This window comes from Crassostrea angulata, chromosome 5 (assembly GCF_025612915.1).
Source record: "Crassostrea angulata isolate pt1a10 chromosome 5, ASM2561291v2, whole genome shotgun sequence".
In the NCBI taxonomy this organism is placed as follows: domain Eukaryota; kingdom Metazoa; phylum Mollusca; class Bivalvia; order Ostreida; family Ostreidae; genus Magallana; species Magallana angulata.
Window position 1 is genome coordinate 2,502,528 of NC_069115.1, and position 18,335 is coordinate 2,520,862.

Consider the following 18,335-nt stretch of genomic DNA (forward strand, 5'->3'; position numbering starts at 1 on the left):
ACCGTCGACTTATTAAAACACCGGGGTCAGATTAGACAAATTTTTCTGCTACCTGGTGAACAATTAAACCTATAGGGGCAAAACGGCGGGGTTATTACAGCCACTGTCAGTAATACTGATGAGTAACATTGCATGCAGCTCAGTCCGAAAGATTTACTGGGAAAAAACCCAAGGAGATCAGTTCATCTTAATTATATTATATGTATTTTATATAGGGGGATATTCTTTTTATTTTCAAATCATAATATTTTGGTTAAAACTAATTTTGTAACATATGGTAACATATGGTTTAAGATGATTTTTTTTAATATATCACCCCTTAAACACAGATTGAAACTGTGTACCATATAGAAGTACCCCTGCCATTATTCATGAGTCAATATGACAAAGCTTAAAACAAGGATAGTCAGAGGTTCTTTAGGGATACTATTAATCCAATGATTAAAACATCTGTGGATTGGCATTTAAAATGTGAGAAAAACACCATCTAACACCACATAAAATAATTAAACAGCAAACAAATAATCAATTAAATTCTGTTGTGATAATACAACTGGTTTAGATTGATTTAGTTGAAGCAAAAATGTGAATATTTCATATTTTAACAAAAGGACAATCAAATTAATTCTACAATTTGACATTTTTGAAATATTTCATAATAGAATAGTTGGGTAAAACAATAAATGCTAGCAACACCCAAATCATTGTAGCACCCACTGCACCAATCGCAGTCGACGTTGGTCGTGCGTCCGGAGCACTAGATAAGTGTCGACGACAGAGCCTCGGTATCAACGGTCAGCTCGATTTTCCTCTGTTGCATTATTTCATCGACCGTCTGATTTGTGTGTTTGCACACACATACACAGTCTATTGTCCCGTTGCTAATTATAACCTCCGGGATAGCCGTAGGAGGTTCTATTAAAAAAAGAATAAAATAGATGGTATAAGTTACATTTGTATACATAAATGTACGTAGTTGAGCTTAGCAAGCCAGTTTTTGTTAAAAATGTAATTTTTCAGAAACATACAAGAAATAATCACGAGAATACATAATTATTTTAAACTTTGCAGTAACAATAAAAAACACCACTTACAGAAAGAATGTGCGCAATATTAACACCTGCTGAATATGCACCATAACCTAAACTGGTGGTAAATAGTGCATGGGTTTGTTAACCTGAAACTAAGCATATTTTCTTCGCAAATAAACAGGATGGGCATTCTGGATACCAGATATGTGTACCGGAGCCCGACAAAGCACATCGGGACGAATCCGCCTGGTACGCAAATCCCAAACAAAATGTGTCGTTATTACACAGCTGTCGGCACGTATCAAAAGGTGTCACGTGACAAACCAGATCCAGGCGCACCGAGGCCGTAGTGTAACAGAACTCATGCCTCACGTACGACACTGAGTCGCATCCTGTTAAAGAGAACATATTAGCTAAAATGGCCCATGTAGATATCAGAAAAACACAAAGGCATTTTATTGAAACATAGTCAATATATTAAAAAATGTTAGATATTACCTGATGTGGTAAATAAATTCTTATTGCAACATACAAAGCTTGTGTAGTGGGTATTCTATGTGAATTTCCGACGAATGCTAGATCAAGAGAACTTATAGATCTGAAGAATGGTCAACACAGTTTGTTTACCTAGTGAGAAGTACCGTAGTATTTATCCCAATGATTTAAGACTCATGGAATTAATATTCCCCCAAGAAAACTCGAAGGTAAAGACAGTTAATAATAGAACGAGAGGCCAATAAGCCTTAATCATCACCTGCACAGGATGAAGCTCTGCCATTCAGTCAACTGAATGGTCTGGAAAGGTGACTGAATGGCACAGATATACCATTCAGTCACATTTCAGTTAGCTTTCAGTCACCTTTCAATTGTCGGAATGGCAGAGATTCATCCTGTGCTGAATACCATAGCCCATACACAGATCTTTTGAGGATTCTCAAATATACATTTAATTAAGCTTCATTCTGCTGGAGTAAAAAAAAATCTAAAATACGGTAATGACCTTCCTATCTGAAATCTAACAACATAGACATTGATTGGATATAATTGCCCTATATTTGTTTACTTTCAAGATAGCTTTTATGTGTATATGGTTTCATAGATAAACTGAAGATGACGACTGGCTTATTGTATATAAACAATAACACCACACCCCAAACTTTCCCATCCACAGGGGCCAGGTAGACACTCTCCTACTTCTGACTTTATACGAAAACAAAAACCACTGATAAGTTATTTTGTTATATCAATTCTCATGTTTTAACTGTTCAGTTTACCATTCATCTTCATCTGGCATTGATTCAGACATTATTGAACACAAACCACACTTCGGTATTTTTTGCTAGTCAGTTTTTACTTTATTATTAAGAAGTCGTCAGTTTATTTTAAATCTTAAAACACTGTTTTGGTGTTTTGTTTAAAAAGGAAATTAAAAGAAAAATGTTTCAATATTCTAATATCTCAACTTCTTAATTAATTATTATACACCGAATTCATTGTGAACAAGAAATGGAAGATAATTAATTTAACAGTAAACTGTTAAACTCCCTACCTAAACCATTTATTTAACTTTTCATGTTATCTTTGATTGAATACAAATATCCATTTATTCTATTTTCTAAACATGTATTTATTTCTTTCACGGGAATTTAAGAGCTGAATGAAAAACAAAAATTGTTAATAAACGATGCAGCTCAGTCACACCTATTATTTGTATATGGATTAATTTAACATTACTAGACTTTGACCCGTGTGTGTAGGGGTTGACATTTCAATATATCGGACATTTGTGAAATAGATACATCGACAAACTGACCCGTTGCCATTTACAGAACCAAGCTTTAAGCCTACAATAATGCTTTTAATTTTATTACATTCTGCTTAGTTAGAATAATCTAACTGTGTCTCGGAACAAGCCTTAATCGCAGTTAAAATGCCTCCCATATACTTGTAATGTAGCAGAAAATTGGAGAATTGCTCCGAAACGATTTTGAAGAACATTAATGTAGTAGAATTGAAAATAACACTCACATTTTTTAAAAACAAACCATTTTGAGGGCTTCATTGATATCATAACCTTGCATGTAGTTTTTCTCAAATGTATGTGGAAGTAGAACAAGAAGATTTTGCAAGATTTAATACACTTTTACTTTATGGCCATATTAGCCTCATTTGAACCTAAACCCCAGGGGCAATGAAATTACATTGGTAACAATTGGTAACAATTGGTCTTGTAGAGTTTAAGAAGCAGTTAAGAATGAAAAAAATGTTTTCGGACGAAGAAAGACGCGCGACTACGGACTAAGACCATTTGCAATAGGTTACTGTGGTTTCATTAATTTTCGCGGGTATCAATTTTGTTGGATTTTCTGAAAACCACAGTTTCAAGGATACGTAATTTCGTGGCCAATGATCCTATCAATACAAAATATTAGTTGAAATTTAACTTCAATGAACATTTTATTTCGTGGTTCAACTTAACAACGAAATCCACGAAAATTGGTATTCAACGAATATTGATGAAACCACAGTATCTGATTAACTAAAATGGCCAAAAAAAAACGACAGAACTTTAGTAAGTTAATGCATTAGCCGACCTGGTAAGCAGTATTTGGTGTATGATTGACAAGCGTCACATCCAGAGGTAGATTTGTCTGACGTAGACAGACGGCACTGTCACCTTGACTGTGGTGAAACGACAGACAAAGCGGGTCATTCGCACACAGATCCTGGCAAGTGGCAAAGTCGGAACTGTCATGGTTGGATGATTCCATGGACACGGTCAGATTCACTCCAACGCTGCAAAAGTTGGTTAAACATTGGACAAAGTACTTCGAAGGTACATCTACTGTAAAATAAGAGAATTGCATGCTGTCTTGTACATGTAACTTTTATCAAAACATTTTTGTTTTATTCATTCAATAAAGATGATATAAATGCAAAACTGAAATATGTTTTGTTTTATTTATTTTTTTCGAAATTAGACGTAATTAATGAATTGAGTTACTTGTACATGTCCTTACCATCACAATCTCTGGCTGAAAATGAACATTCTGCACAGGCTAAATACTGTGGTACAGTGCTATCTGAAAGTTTACATTCCCCTGTTAAAGTGTTAAAGGCAAACCCAAGGCAATATTGGTTAGCTGTACACATTGATCATGACACTGCTGTACGTGGCAGATGATACGAGGTTGGTGGCGTAAACGGTGTACGTAGAAACGCCACAGGTTTGTCTGGTGACTGGAGAGTTACCTAACAACATCAATAGAGTCAGATTCTGATATCCATTGATTGATTGATACCATATTAAGGTGGAATAACACCTGGGAAAAGTCACTTAACTTAACAGTAAATCGTTTGATTATGAAAGATATAACAATTATTGTCCATTTTATTTATTATAAATAAAATGGACATATGTCAAATAAGCGAAAAATTTGCAGATTGGGGATAAAAAATTAATATCTAAAAAATTCAATTCAGTAAATAAAAACAAAAGCCCCTGCAGGATTCGAACTCGGGATGTACGGATCACAAGCCTGACACTTTATTCACTCGGTTATTCAGTAACATGTTATCGTCGATAAAATCCTTTAAATAGACCGAAATGTCGTTTCAATCAGAGGTCAACTATTTTGTGACGATATGTTATTCCACCTTAATACTAGTATCTATAGCGTGATAGTTTATATCCAAGTTTATTTACCTATTTCTTTCGAAAGGTTATTAAATTTTCTTTTTATTGAAATCAACTACTGACAGGTTCAGATTCAAAGCTTTTGGGGTTTTCTTTACATATTGCAAAAAAATGCTTGTTTTTTAACATTTATTGTTTTTAAAAGTGACCGAAGTAGAAGAAACATTATTCATATTTTTATTTGAATATGACAGGCGGTAACTTTAAATACTTTTAGTCTAGAAATAAGTTGGAATATTGAAAAAAAAACTTCATAAATGACCTGAATAACTTTTCAATACATTTTTGTTTAATATTAAACAACTAAAATGCTACAGTAAAAAATGAAACGATAGTCAACAAACAATAATATTAACATCTATATTGACAGAATATGATTCCCTCTTTTTCTTACGGATATTTATAGTTAATTCATAGCTCTATAGAAACAGCCAGACTGAAATCGACACGCCCCAATTTTCGATTGGTCGAAATCTACAGCGAACTATGAAAAATCACGGACTGCTCGAAATAATCATGATGATGTCAGACTCAAAGTCTCAAAGGAGACGATGTGGCTGGGTTTTTTTTAGCTACGTACCTATTTACGTTAAAGAAACAGTACAGCTAAAAACACATATGTGAATAACTTTAGATTTACCTATTGTATCATTAGGAAATTAAAAAGAACGTTGATTGTAATATTTGAAATGCATAAAAATCCCTTTCACATACTTAATTGAAGTAATTATGAGCTTCCGGAAATTTAAGGGTCGTACAAACCGCAATAATCTTATATCGTTTATTTGTACCACGTGGACTTTGATGGACAGCAATTGACATGTGCTAAAAACTACAAGATTTTCGTCCGACTACGGTCATCATGGTATACGAGATTAAAGGGACCCTCTTAAGGGAACACATCATCACTTTGTCGATTATTTATTAATGGTTTACCAATTTCGGTTCAATTTAAAATGAACAGACGTAAATATGTCCAATAACCCCTCAAAGGGCATCATTTACAAAAATGAATTTATGTTGTAGCAACTCCTATGATAAACACGAAAAATACATGCAAAATAATGATTGTGGTTATTTCAAAAACTTTGAACAATTATTACCTAGGAGAACTAGAAAAGACACATTTTTATCAACAAACAATTCCGGAAGAATCTTTGCGAGCCATGCATATGTTTTGTTAACAGTAAATACGCATGCGTAATAGCATAGAAGGCTGAACCCCGGAACACGTTGCGATGTAAATATGTATAGGTTATACGTAATTATTAATTTTAATGATATAATTAGATTTATTTCATGGAGAACTTTGTAATTTTCGGAAAGTTAATACATTCATGAGTAGTACAAAAATACCGAACCCGATCGGAAATTCTTTTCAAGTCGGTTTTTATAAGATGCCCCGTACTGTCTCTTTAACAGAAATTTAGTGAATTTTACTTACTCTTTATAATCAATATATTAATCTGTGTTGATATGAATAAAGTATTTCCTTTGATGATTAATGCGGGTTATAAAGGTAGCTATCCTAGCAGAAAAAAATGCATAACTAGCGGGTTTTTTCTGCTAGGATAGCTACCTTCGTATCCCGAATAAATGATCAAAGAAAGCATTTTATCGTTTAAATATTTAGCTCATTTCCTCCTAGGCACCTGATCCTACCTTTATCTTTTTTGTGGTCCGTGTTGCTCTGCTTCAAATTTGTATTTCGTTTTATATATTTTTGGGACGGTTTAAGGTTTGTTATTGTCATTTTTTTACCAACAACAATCAATATGCTTCAAGTCGTCAAACAGTTAGGAAATTATTGATATCTGTGTGCAAATGTATAGACTACTGATGTATGTATGTAAACGCGTTCACTCTTGATATATGTGAATGAATGTGATGGCTATTAATATATGTTTGTAAATGTGTTAAAAATTGATAACTGTGTGTGTGAATGTGTTGACTATTGATTTGTGTTTGTGAATGTGTTGACTGTTGATATGTGTGTGTGAATCTGTTGACTATTGATATCTGTGTGTGAATCTGTTGACTATTGATATCTGTGATATTGTGTTGAGTGTTGAAATCTGTCTGTTTGAATGTGTTGACTATTGAATTGACTATTGATATGTCTGTTTGTATGTGTTGACTATTGACTATTGATATGTCTGTGTGAATGTGTTGACTATTGATATCTGTGTGTGAATGTGTTGATTATTGATATATGTAAGTGAATGTGTTGACTATTGATATCTGTGATATTGTGTTGAGTGTTGAAATCTGTCTGAGTGAATGTGTTGACAATTGATATCTGTGTGTGAATGTGTTGGCTGCTGATTTATGTTTGTAAATGTGTTAACAATTGATAACTGTGAATGTATTGACTGTTGATATCTGTAAGTGAATGATTTGACTATTGATATCAGTAAGTGAATGTGTTGACTATTAATGTGATCATTATTTGATTGCTTTGAGCGTTACCTGGTGGATTTTGTTGTATAAATGTGTTGACTATTGATATATGTATACAAATATGTTAACCCCTAATATAAGTTATAAATTAGTTGATGTTTATGTATAAATGTGTTAATATATTAATGCTTGTGCGTGAATGTGTTGATTCATGAAATTTGTTGTGAATTTGTTGACTTCTGAAATATGTGTATAAACGTGTTTATTAATAATGCATGCGTGTGTGTGTGAATGTGTAGACTACTAATATCTATGTGTGAATGTATTGACTACTGATATCTGTGTATAAATGTGTTGATGTCAGCAGTACCTGTAGGGCACTGTTTGGCAAACGCGGTACAAGCCAGGCATCCGCTGTATTCCTGACTAGTTCCCGAGTCAAACAACCCACAGTTCTGATCACTGGTCTGATAGGCGGCGCCCCTACATCCGGGGTCTGCAGTACACAGCGCCTCACACGCCCGCTTTGTGACGGGACTATTCAACGAGTACAGAGCGCTAAACTCAATGATGTATTTTACTCCGTACGCCAAATAATTTGCACATCCTAATTTTAAAGAAATTAAAAATACATATAAGTTAAACTTCTGAATATTTTCAACAATGTTTTTTTTCATGGTTAATACATTGATATATTTCACTGCCTATCGGTATTTTGAAACCTCATTTGTGAAACAGTTGAAATATTTAACAAATTTTACGATCTAAAATTGTCAAATATATTCGATAAAAAATTAATAAAATGCCTTATTAAAATTATTCAATCATTCTTACCGGAGCTACATTCCTTTCGACTGAATGAGAAGCTAGCGTTTCCGGGGGACGCTACTTCTTTTCTGGATTCGGGCAGTCTACACGTCATAATGACGTCATTGTGAATAAACCCGTTACAGAACGGGTCATTGGTACATCTGTCCTGACATTCGGTGTAAGAAGAAGGGTCGTAGTTGGCGTACTGCGTCCTCCCAATGAATCCTCCGCTAAAAACGGTGTAAGTGACGCAGTCTGTTGGTTATAAGAATATCACTGTATTAGAAAACAGTGAATAACTACGTATTGTATATACAAAAGTTTATTTGAACAAATAAAACATAATTACAATTGTTGCTTTGCTCGCCACTCTCATTCATTCCCCTCGCACACGCCTCTAATACAGCTTATCCAATGAACAAGCAAAGAACGTCATCAGCGATATGTCATCACTTGATGTGCATATGACTTATCGCTGCTACATTTACACATGGGATTGTGTTGTTACACGTGACTACTATCAAAACACAACCAGCAGAAGAAGAAGAGGCACATTCTTAGATCGTATAATCAGCATCAAAATTCAAAAAATTAATAAATAAATATAATTAAATATCAAGATAAACAAACTAAACTCAAATAACAACAGGAAAAAAAGAATGACATTGAATACCTGTTTATTATTTATTGATATCGTCAATTGCCAGGGATTTAAGGTAGTTGACTCTATTTTTATTTACTTTACGTAATGCGTCAAGAAACAGTTTTCCCTGATCTGATATTTACATTTCAAACAATTTCTTTTATAGCTGTTTAACTTTCATGTCTGTAAAAGATATCAAATATTTACATGTTAATTTCAAATACATGATTAGGTGTTATCTATGCGCAGTTTCAATGCCACCAGGCATACGAATATCTTAAAACACACTGCTTTATAACAATAATGGGTTCTGCTGGGTATATGGGCCCAGGTTGTATCTGACCCTGTTCCAATAAGTCGTAAAACAAATTCACTGGTTATACTAATTGGTGCTATACTTTATCAAAAATACATAGAGAATAATACAAACCATTTTCCATATCACAGCCAGTATCAGCCCGAGGGCCGAGAGCCCGAGAGGTGATATTGGTCGAGGGCTGATGCAGGCTTTGATATGGAAAAAGGGTACGTATTATTTTATCTATTACATACTTAGTATTAAAAAAACATCAACATGAACGAATTGATTTTGTATCTCATTTGAAAGTAGTATGTATATGTATTACATAAAATATGACATTTAGCCACAGAACCAAAATTTCCCCAGGTTTTCAAATTAACTGATCCAAAACATTTGTTAGCATCTGTAGTTATAAACTGCACTTAAAAATATTGACTGTAACAAATGTTTTATTTATCGTTTGTAAACAAGCACAAATGCCGAAACGAAGGAAGGCAGAGGAATTCCACAAGGGGATGGGTTACGAATGGGTATTAGCCCTGGGACTGATAATCTGTATCAGCCCCAAAGGCCAATACGAGTTTTGTGATGTCATCTATATCACATATGCAAAAATCTGTTTTTATTACTAAGTATATTATAAAAATAAAAAATTGTAGTTGCAAGTAATATTATGGTGCAATCTTTTACGCTTATTGCTGTGTGCACAATTCATACAAACAGATATGCAATATCAAAGAAAAGATATATTTCAGTTGGTGTTAGTCATTCTAAAATATTACTCGTCAAGAAGTCAGTTTTATGGCTAGGCTTAACTTTATTTGAATAAAAATATATATGATATTTAAGCTTATATTGATAAGGAGGAAGAGGCGGATATTTATATAGCTATGGGAAATATTTACTGTAAAGATAATTGCTGTATTTATGGCCATTAAATTGAAAATGATTACGTTTAAACAATAGTTTTATTAGTAATGAAGTTATCGCATCCATAGTTGTTATACATTACATTATTTATTAACAATAGGAACAATATTCAGAAACTTTGTTTTTTTTAATTACCTGCAGAACAGTTTTTGGTAAACACATGACAAGACGGGCACGCAGTCGCTGTCACGTGATCTGATTCCGACAGACCACATGACACTCCGCTGATATCGTTCATGTATCCAATGGCCTTACACTGGCTGTCCACGTCACACATATGTTTGCAGTCAGATAATGACGTTACTGTAGGGTCGTTAACATACGCCTGGTAGAACTCCGATATGGTCCATTGTCGTCCCTGACCCCAGGTCAAGGTAATTGACCCCGCATTGTGACGTACTAGGGGTCGTTATCTGACCTCCAGTGTAAGCTGTTAAATGATTGCATTTATCAAGACAGCAAATATAAATATTTCTATCCACATCCATCCCGCCATATATGTGTCGAGTATTGTGTTAAATTTTTCACTCTTCCTGATACAGAAAATAAAAGACAGTTTGATACTATTACCTAATAGATTAGGTATACCATATTATACAACGTACGTGCACTAACCTGATCACAATATAACCAGTAAACACAGCGATCAACAATTACAGTATATTTTAAGTTACTATAGGAAAAAGGTGTATGTCTTGGTTGAGACGGGCTATGGAAGAGGCAATCTTCTAAGAACAAACTGTTTTCATATCACGCTGCCTTCATAATCGCATTGACACAAAATGTTCTTTGTTGTTTAAATGAATGTGTTTGTAAATGTTATTAAACATTCTTGTTCATTTAATTACTGTCCTAGTGTAAAACACGTATTAATTATTGATCGATCAAAGATTAATACTTTACTTTATTAAAGAGTAATGCCGATTAGTGTCGAGTAAACATATTGCATGTCGGTCAGAAATAGATCTTTATTCTGATACAAACACACAACATTGCTACATTGACGTCATTATGCAAATAAACCTACTAGTAGATATTACGGAAGTGTATACCCGTACTTTTATCAATCTATCAAATAATTAACATTATGAACTTTATTTGCACGTTATACAAAATTACAGTGCATGTCATTAGCAGTTTAGGTTAGATGTGTACATCATACTTTCAATATGCCGTTGTTTTCTAAAACGGATTTTCTCATACAATATGTGGAGGGAGTTTAAAAAAAGAACTATGCTGAGACATGAAATATGTTTGGGAGAAGTTCAAGACAAAACATTCACAAAATTTACAAAAAAATCCTTATATTGCATATCTTAAAAGGAAACGTAACATAAATTACAATAATTATAGATTTCCAATCCATAAAATAAGCAGCAATTTTATTTATTTTTTCTTATGGTTTCAACTCGAAATGATTAAAACAGGGAGGAAAGGGTGATATATATACACTGTAACATGTTAATAGGTATACCGGTATATCTATATAAATATAATAAAACAATTTTTAAAAAATTCAACAAAACTGTGTTTATGATATGTTGATACCTTGTAATACATTGTAAAAGATATTGAATCAATGAAATAATTCTAAATAGCTATACCTGTTGACGGGTCGACTACTCTCCTACGTCCTTTTTAAAAAGTGTATACCCCTTCCCTGTAACATTGGCCTCAAAAGATCAATTCTTTCCTGTTTTAACCTCTTTAATTTCAATTACATGTAGAATGCAAAACACAGGAACTTCTATTGAGTGGTTCTTTTTTGAAATACTTACGTTTAATAATATACCAAACTATTCTTATTAATAAAGTGTCCATGCACTTACAAACATTCGAACAATAAGAATTTAAATTTTATTCTTTAGTTTAAATATTCACTCGCCGGGTTTTTTGCTGCTGGTAAACAATTACCGTGCCGGATAATTATGCCAATGCCAGGGTGGCATGTTTGCACTCATCTAAGGTGCATGTTTCGAAAAATTCAAATATGCCATATGATAGACCATTGCTTAAAAAGTTTATAATCACTTTTGTTATTAATGACCGGAATAAAAGATTTTCCTGTAGGAATTTAAATTCCGATTAGATTTGAACAAAAGTCCTATAGGATTTTAAAGTCCAATAGGAAATCTTAATTTCTTACAGAAAGACTACCTGTCTGAATTAAATTTTAAAAAAATCTGATACACGTCTCAACATTTTCATGCTGTGATAAGTAATCTACATAGCACGTTACAGCCACTTCCTGTGTAAACAAAACATTGGTTATTTCCTCCTCCAATGTCAATCACTAATATCACTATAGTTCAGAATTCAAAGTTTCTAAGCTTCTTTAAAAGTGAATGAGATGAATACTCTTCATTTTTTTTTCGATTAAAATTTAATGGCGATTGATACCTGCTTTGCCACACCAAACATTAGAATTTGTTATTCATAAATAATGCATTTAACCTGAGAGTTTTTTGTCCTTGTATTTTACTAACGATATTGTTCATTTGTAGATTTATTGTTGCTTAATTGCAAACATACTATTGCGTCATGTATCTTCATCGACAAAGATTTCAAATAGAACAAAAATACATTAAATATGAGTGTCAAAGAAACGCGAAAGCAAGAACAACATCTGTTATATATATATATGAAATTCGACATCAATATACTTTGAGATCATCAGAACTGTTTCGTAGTGGCTCAATTTTTGAGATATTTGTGGATAGCCCTTTCTCAGAAATTTACATTCTCCACAAAACAAATTTGGAAAGTGATAGTTTTCGAAATGAAACTGAAAACCTACGTATCAACGAAATGACATCCCCACGAATTAGCACAAAACTTACAATCCTCAAAAACTGACCCCCATGGATTTGAATGATTCCAAAGTAAGTTGCAAATGTTGTTCAGCTCTTTGTGTACATGCAAGATATTGTTTTATTCAATCTGCATAGAGTCAGATCATTGATTGGCTCCTTTTTTTCTACTGTCGCTACACGAGGATCTGGAGAAACCCCGCGCTTGAAGTGACCTCCTGGTAAACTTTGATTTATGAAAATGTTCATGTGTTATTTTAGCCAATCAGAACAAGTATTAGATGGTATGTTTGGATTTCAAAGAAAAAATGGAGTCGTATGACGAAACATCGGCACATGTTCCTCAACCTTCCGGTATCAGCAAGTTAAAGACGGAGCATTGGTTGACCTTAGACGACCTAATGGAATCCAATGATCGAACTGGCATAACTTAAGAAACACGAAACCGAGGAATGGAACAGACAATATGATTAATCAAAACAAAGTTCACCAGGAAGTATCCTCAAGCTATGTTTCTTTAGATCGAAATATAAGAAGTGGATTAAGGATCTGATTTTAATCAGATTCTTTTTTATATGTTTTTTATTATTGACATATGATAAGCACATTGTAACCAAACACAAATACATACACAAAGTTGACGTTTCCGGTTGACCAGAACATATTTGTATATACCCGTACAAGCTTATCTTGTGTACATTTGTTTATGTATTAATGGCGATGAAATAAAAAATATATTCAAATGGGACAGTTTCATAAGTTCAGAAACACCGGTATGTTTCGTAATCACAATTACGATAAGCATTGCTATGAATAGAATCAAAAATATTTGTCAGCAATGACCAATGCAGTCGGTCATGTTGAGAAAAACACCAGTCTGAATTCACAAACTTTCAATACGTTTGGTCATTTCGGTAATCAATGACATTTCTCGATCTGGAATAAAGGAAAATATAATATGATCAATCTGATATAAGTGTTGTGAAAAAAAAATTCAATGTTGTTCTCTAAAAATCATTCATGAAAATTGGGCAGGTGACTACTGTAATTAATTAGTCATAATTGATTATAGTAAGTACTTATAATCGGCATTAATTAGTATTTAAAGAGATCGTCGATTGATTGCTTCATGGATTAAACCATTTTTTTTATTGTCGTAATAGTTATTTTTTCAATTTCTTTCCATTATATCTTAAGTCAGAATTTATTTGTATTATTGTTCAAATTATCCGAATCGTTCATAGAAGTTGTCTAAAAGTGTTGACGATTTTATGGTTAGCTAAAAAATGTCGTTCATCATTTTCATTCCATTTTTCCATGGAATATTGTGGCTCACTTAAAAACATTATCAGGTTTTATTTATATATAAATCATATATATATAACATAAATTTCGTAATGTCGCCTCGCATCGACTAGCAGACAGACAGAAAGACGGAAAGAGATAGATAGATAGATAGATAGATAGATAGATAGATAGATAGATAGATAGATAGATAGATAGATAGATAGATAGATAGATAGATAGATAGCCAGTAAGAGGTTGTTCGATTATTTTTGGTCTGTTGGATGTTTATATAACTGTCTGGCGTCATAGACAATTAAATAAACTTGCTCTAAAGCAATTGCCTCTAAAAATATATGATGTAAAGAAAGGGTCTTTTGCTCTATTCATAAGAAATAGTTAAATAATGATCAATTGTAACTAAGTTTTCATTTAATATATATCATTTTTTTCAATACATGGTTATCAAATAAATAAGGTCATAAAATAGATTTAAGGGACTTTTTTCAATACTGTCTCTGTCTAACAAGACAATGACCTATGATTCACTAATTAAAAATAATACAAAGTTTGCTTCCCGTTTGTAATTTGAAATTAAGGTATCTCACTTTTCACGTTTTGTTTTCATTGCGCAGATGTTCAATATATTTTAAAGGAATGTGTTTTCATTAATTTAGACCTCACATTTAGATCAATTTTCATAACTTCACAACATTCATAACGAAAATCCATTTGAATTTAATAAATAAACAAGTTTTGGAGTGAACTATTTTCTAATACGGAAGGTCTTTAGTGACAAAAACAAGCAATTTTATGAATTTTCAATATACTTTTCTTTTTATTATACTTTATACATTATTCACTTTTTTAACATTTGATAGGTTTGTGACATGTTCTATAAGCCCTGTATGACTCGTATAAAACTAAATTTTGAGAGAGTGATAGACGTTTAGCATAAAATCATGCAAATAAATAGAAAATGTGTGAATTTTTTTAAGCCAAATTTTGCGCGAAAATTACCTCTGAAGCCATATATCTAACGTTTGACATCACTGACACCCATGTTTCATGTTGTCAAAATGATACTGAATACATATAAAGGCAAACTGGATTGATATTATAAAATGTTGATATTCAAAATGTTTTTATTTCAAATCAAATTGTAACTATTATAGAAATTGTCTATTTCAGGTGCAAAAAGGCTACACAAAAATTTATGCAGCCTCGTACAATTTTTTTTCGTAATTTCTCTATTCAGTTTGACCATTGTGCATAATTAAAAACAATATTTAAAGAAAATAATTTGCTAAATCAAAAATACTGACAACAAATCCTAATCAGGCTGAAATCGCATTTAAGGTGCAAAAAGGTCAAATTAAATTGGCCATAACTCAGAGAAATGAACACTGACTCAAATAATCTTTGGGTTTCTCAAGTGTGTTTTGTCTACTGGAAATGTTGTTTGAAATATAAAAGCCTCGGCTAACGCCTCGGCTTTTATATTTCAAAACAACATTTCTCGACCTCGGAGGTTATTCTGCAACATTCACGAAAAATTTGTACTTTATTTTTTTAATATATCATTTCAGAGATAAACCGATAATTACTGTCTTCCCACAAATGTTTTTTTAAAAATAATTTTATTTTTAAATAAACATTTGTGGTAAGACAGTACACTTAGTCTAATGGTAAACAAAATTCAACTTAAATTGATCGAGTATAAATAAATTACATAATATACTTGTAACGCAATTATTTTCAATCGATTGGAAGAAAGATGTGACTGAAATTAATTAACAATCTCTTTTTTTAAAAATAATAGCCTAAGGACATTCTTCAAAATACTTGTTATTGATTATGTATCAATTGCATTTTTGTACTTGTGCCCACTGAAGCTTTTTGTCCATGCTTGATAGATATTCAAAATAATGAGAGAGAGAGAGAGAGAGAGAGAGAGAGAGAGAGAGAGAGAGAGAGAGAGAGAGAGAGAGAGAGAGAGAGAGAGAGGGGAGGGGGCTTTTCAATAGAGGCTCACCATCGTAGAAAACAACCTCGCATAGGTTGGTAAAATTTGCTGACACTTTGTGGTTCAAGATGTTTGCAATCTCCTCACAGAACTTCCGGGCCTGGCTGACCATGGTATCCTCGTTAACGCCCGCCCTCTTTGTTTTATACATGTCATGGATGCACGCCACAGCGGCAGGGTACAGACCGACGAAATAGTGCTCCTGGAAATAGGCCAAAAACAAGATTTTATCTTTGATTTACTCACAATAACATTTTGAAGCTGATCTTTTTTTTTAATGGATAACACATACAACATTTCTATATTGTCTTTTTGTCTGCAAAGTAAAAAAAAAACAAGATGGTCTTCAAAATTTTAACTTTCTTGTATACATTAACAAAATAATAATTTGAAGCTGAGCAATTTTTTTTGAAAGAATGGATAACAAACACAATATTTCTTTCGAATATTTTTGTTTGCTCAACGTTCTAACAAAGTGTTACAAATGCGTCAATTTTTAAGAAAAGTAAACTATCCTTTTTGTCAAACAAAATTCTACTCACTCTGCCATTATTCTCAAATTGGTACATATCGAAGGTATATTTACGACCACTTTTGTCAACATAAGCGGGGGGCGTGGTGTCCAACAACTGAATGCGTGGCTCTTTTACAGTCAGAGTCTGGTTGCACTCGCATGATTTCGGAACAATAAGGTATAGCTTTTTCCGACAAGATGTTGGACGCTTGTTGTGTTTCTGTAAGGTTTCCGCAATAGCATGCTCCAGTCCTGTAAAGAACAATACATATTATTGAGAAGATATGTGCGTTTAACCTCACCAGACTTGTGAGGGACTTTTTGTTTATATAAAGAATATCATTGTCTCCACCATTCATAAAATACTTAACTAAAATAGTAAGGTAAGCATGAACATTATTGCATGCCATCGCCTCTCTCTCTCTCTCTCTCTCTCTCTCTCTCTCTCTCTCTCTCTCTCTGTGTGTGTGTCCGTGTGTGTCCGTGTTATAGTATCTGACAAGGCGTTTGCAATAAAACACTGATTTCGAAAACGTTTTTGTCTACGCCTGCCATTTATCAATGTCATAAGATTTAAATAATTATGTTATAAAACAAAAACAATTAGATATCCATGAACAATTAATAGGAAAAAATGCTGAGACTATTGTTTGAACTATTACTTCATCCATAATGAAATTAATTTGCATAAATATCATAGTTTGAAATTAAACGCTGTATTCCTGTTGTGTTACATGTTGTTTCCTTTATTCTTTTTTTATATAATGGTTTATCATCTGATATGTATTCGGACTTATAGAGTAGACGAACACCTGACCTGGCATGACTTTCTCCAGATAGTTGACTGCATAGTTCCAGGCGAGCACATACACCACGTCACCAGCCGGAAGTAGCGACTCTGTCTCAAACGGTATGGTGTTACCTGTTATAGCATACAAGGTAACATTTATTAGGTATTTATAATAATTTCTGATAAGATGAATGAGATGTCTTTCTTTTTGTGTTGTCGTAGTATACACTTTCAACATTGATTTACTGTACTGTTAAGTTGCTGAACAAAACATAATTCACTGGAATTTCTAGAGAAGAGAATTTTTTTAATTCTTAAAAATCACATTCTGAACACTGTCATAGACATATTATGATGTAAGTTACAAATTCTCAAGGAGAAAATTGCTTGTTTTTATTTTCTTTTTTATTTGCAAACCACATTTTTAAATTCTTAATAAAATATTGAATCATTATTGGGTTTTTTTTTTAATTTGAATTGAACTCATTGGGTTCTTTTTAACGCATAACAGTTTGACTTACTATTTTTACCAAGGTAGCCAACATATATTTACCCTTATTTTAAACGTTCCTTCAATTGTAAGTCTGTTTAGATGTTTAGCATCTTACATCTAAATATTATAATACATCTGTTGTACCTTTAATTGTTTGGTGGAGCCGATTCAGATATTCTGGATTGTCTGCAACAGTCAGTGTCACCATTCGAATAACTTCCGGAACATCTTCGTATGCAGCGCCACCTGTTAGTACTGGTATCATGTTTATATGTGAATAATGTATGGTTTAGTTTAAATATTCACTCGCCGGGTTTTTTGCTGCTGGTAAACAATTACCGTGCCGGATAATTATGCCAATGCCAGGGTGGCATGTTTGCACTCATCTAAGGTGCATGTTTCGAAAAATTCAAATATGCCATATGATAGACCATTGCTTAAAAAGTTTATAATCACTTTTGTTATTAATGACCGGAATAAAAGATTTTCCTGTAGGAATTTAAATTCCGATTAGATTTGAACAAAAGTCCTATAGGATTTTAAAGTCCAATAGGAAATCTTAATTTCTTACAGAAAGACTACCTGTCTGAATTAAATTTTAAAAAA

The 18,335-nt window shown here is 32.9% G+C and overlaps 1 protein-coding gene and 1 pseudogene across 1 annotated transcript; both read right to left on the reverse strand.

The window, feature by feature from the left end:
- Positions 1-640: 640 nt before the first annotated feature.
- LOC128183449 (uncharacterized) lies at positions 641-10,764 on the reverse strand (annotated as a pseudogene).
- Positions 10,765-11,364: 600 nt separating this feature from the next.
- LOC128183617 (stimulator of interferon genes protein-like) lies at positions 11,365-17,994 on the reverse strand. Its single transcript, XM_052852716.1, has 5 exons — positions 17,874-17,994; positions 17,264-17,368; positions 16,475-16,698; positions 15,942-16,134; positions 11,365-13,558 (listed from the first exon to the last, which is right to left on the reverse strand). The coding sequence occupies exons 1-5, from the start codon at positions 17,992-17,994 to the stop codon at positions 13,506-13,508; spliced, it is 696 nt and encodes a 231-aa protein (XP_052708676.1). The 3' UTR covers positions 11,365-13,505.
- Positions 17,995-18,335: the final 341 nt, after the last annotated feature.

What these genes read in the sequence shown, in the direction of transcription:
- LOC128183617 (XM_052852716.1), bottom strand. Translation starts at nt 17,994, where the DNA reads ATGATACCAGTACTAACAGGTGGCGCTGCATACGAAGATGTTCCGGAA. An exon ending in GCTCCACCAAACAATTAAAG is followed by an intron (nt 17,369 to 17,873) that starts GTACAACAGATG and finishes ATGCTATAACAG; the next exon opens with GTAACACCATACCGTTTGAG. An exon ending in CGAGGTTGTTTTCTACGATG is followed by an intron (nt 13,559 to 15,941) that starts GTGAGCCTCTAT and finishes CCTTTATTCCAG; the next exon opens with ATCGAGAAATGTCATTGATT.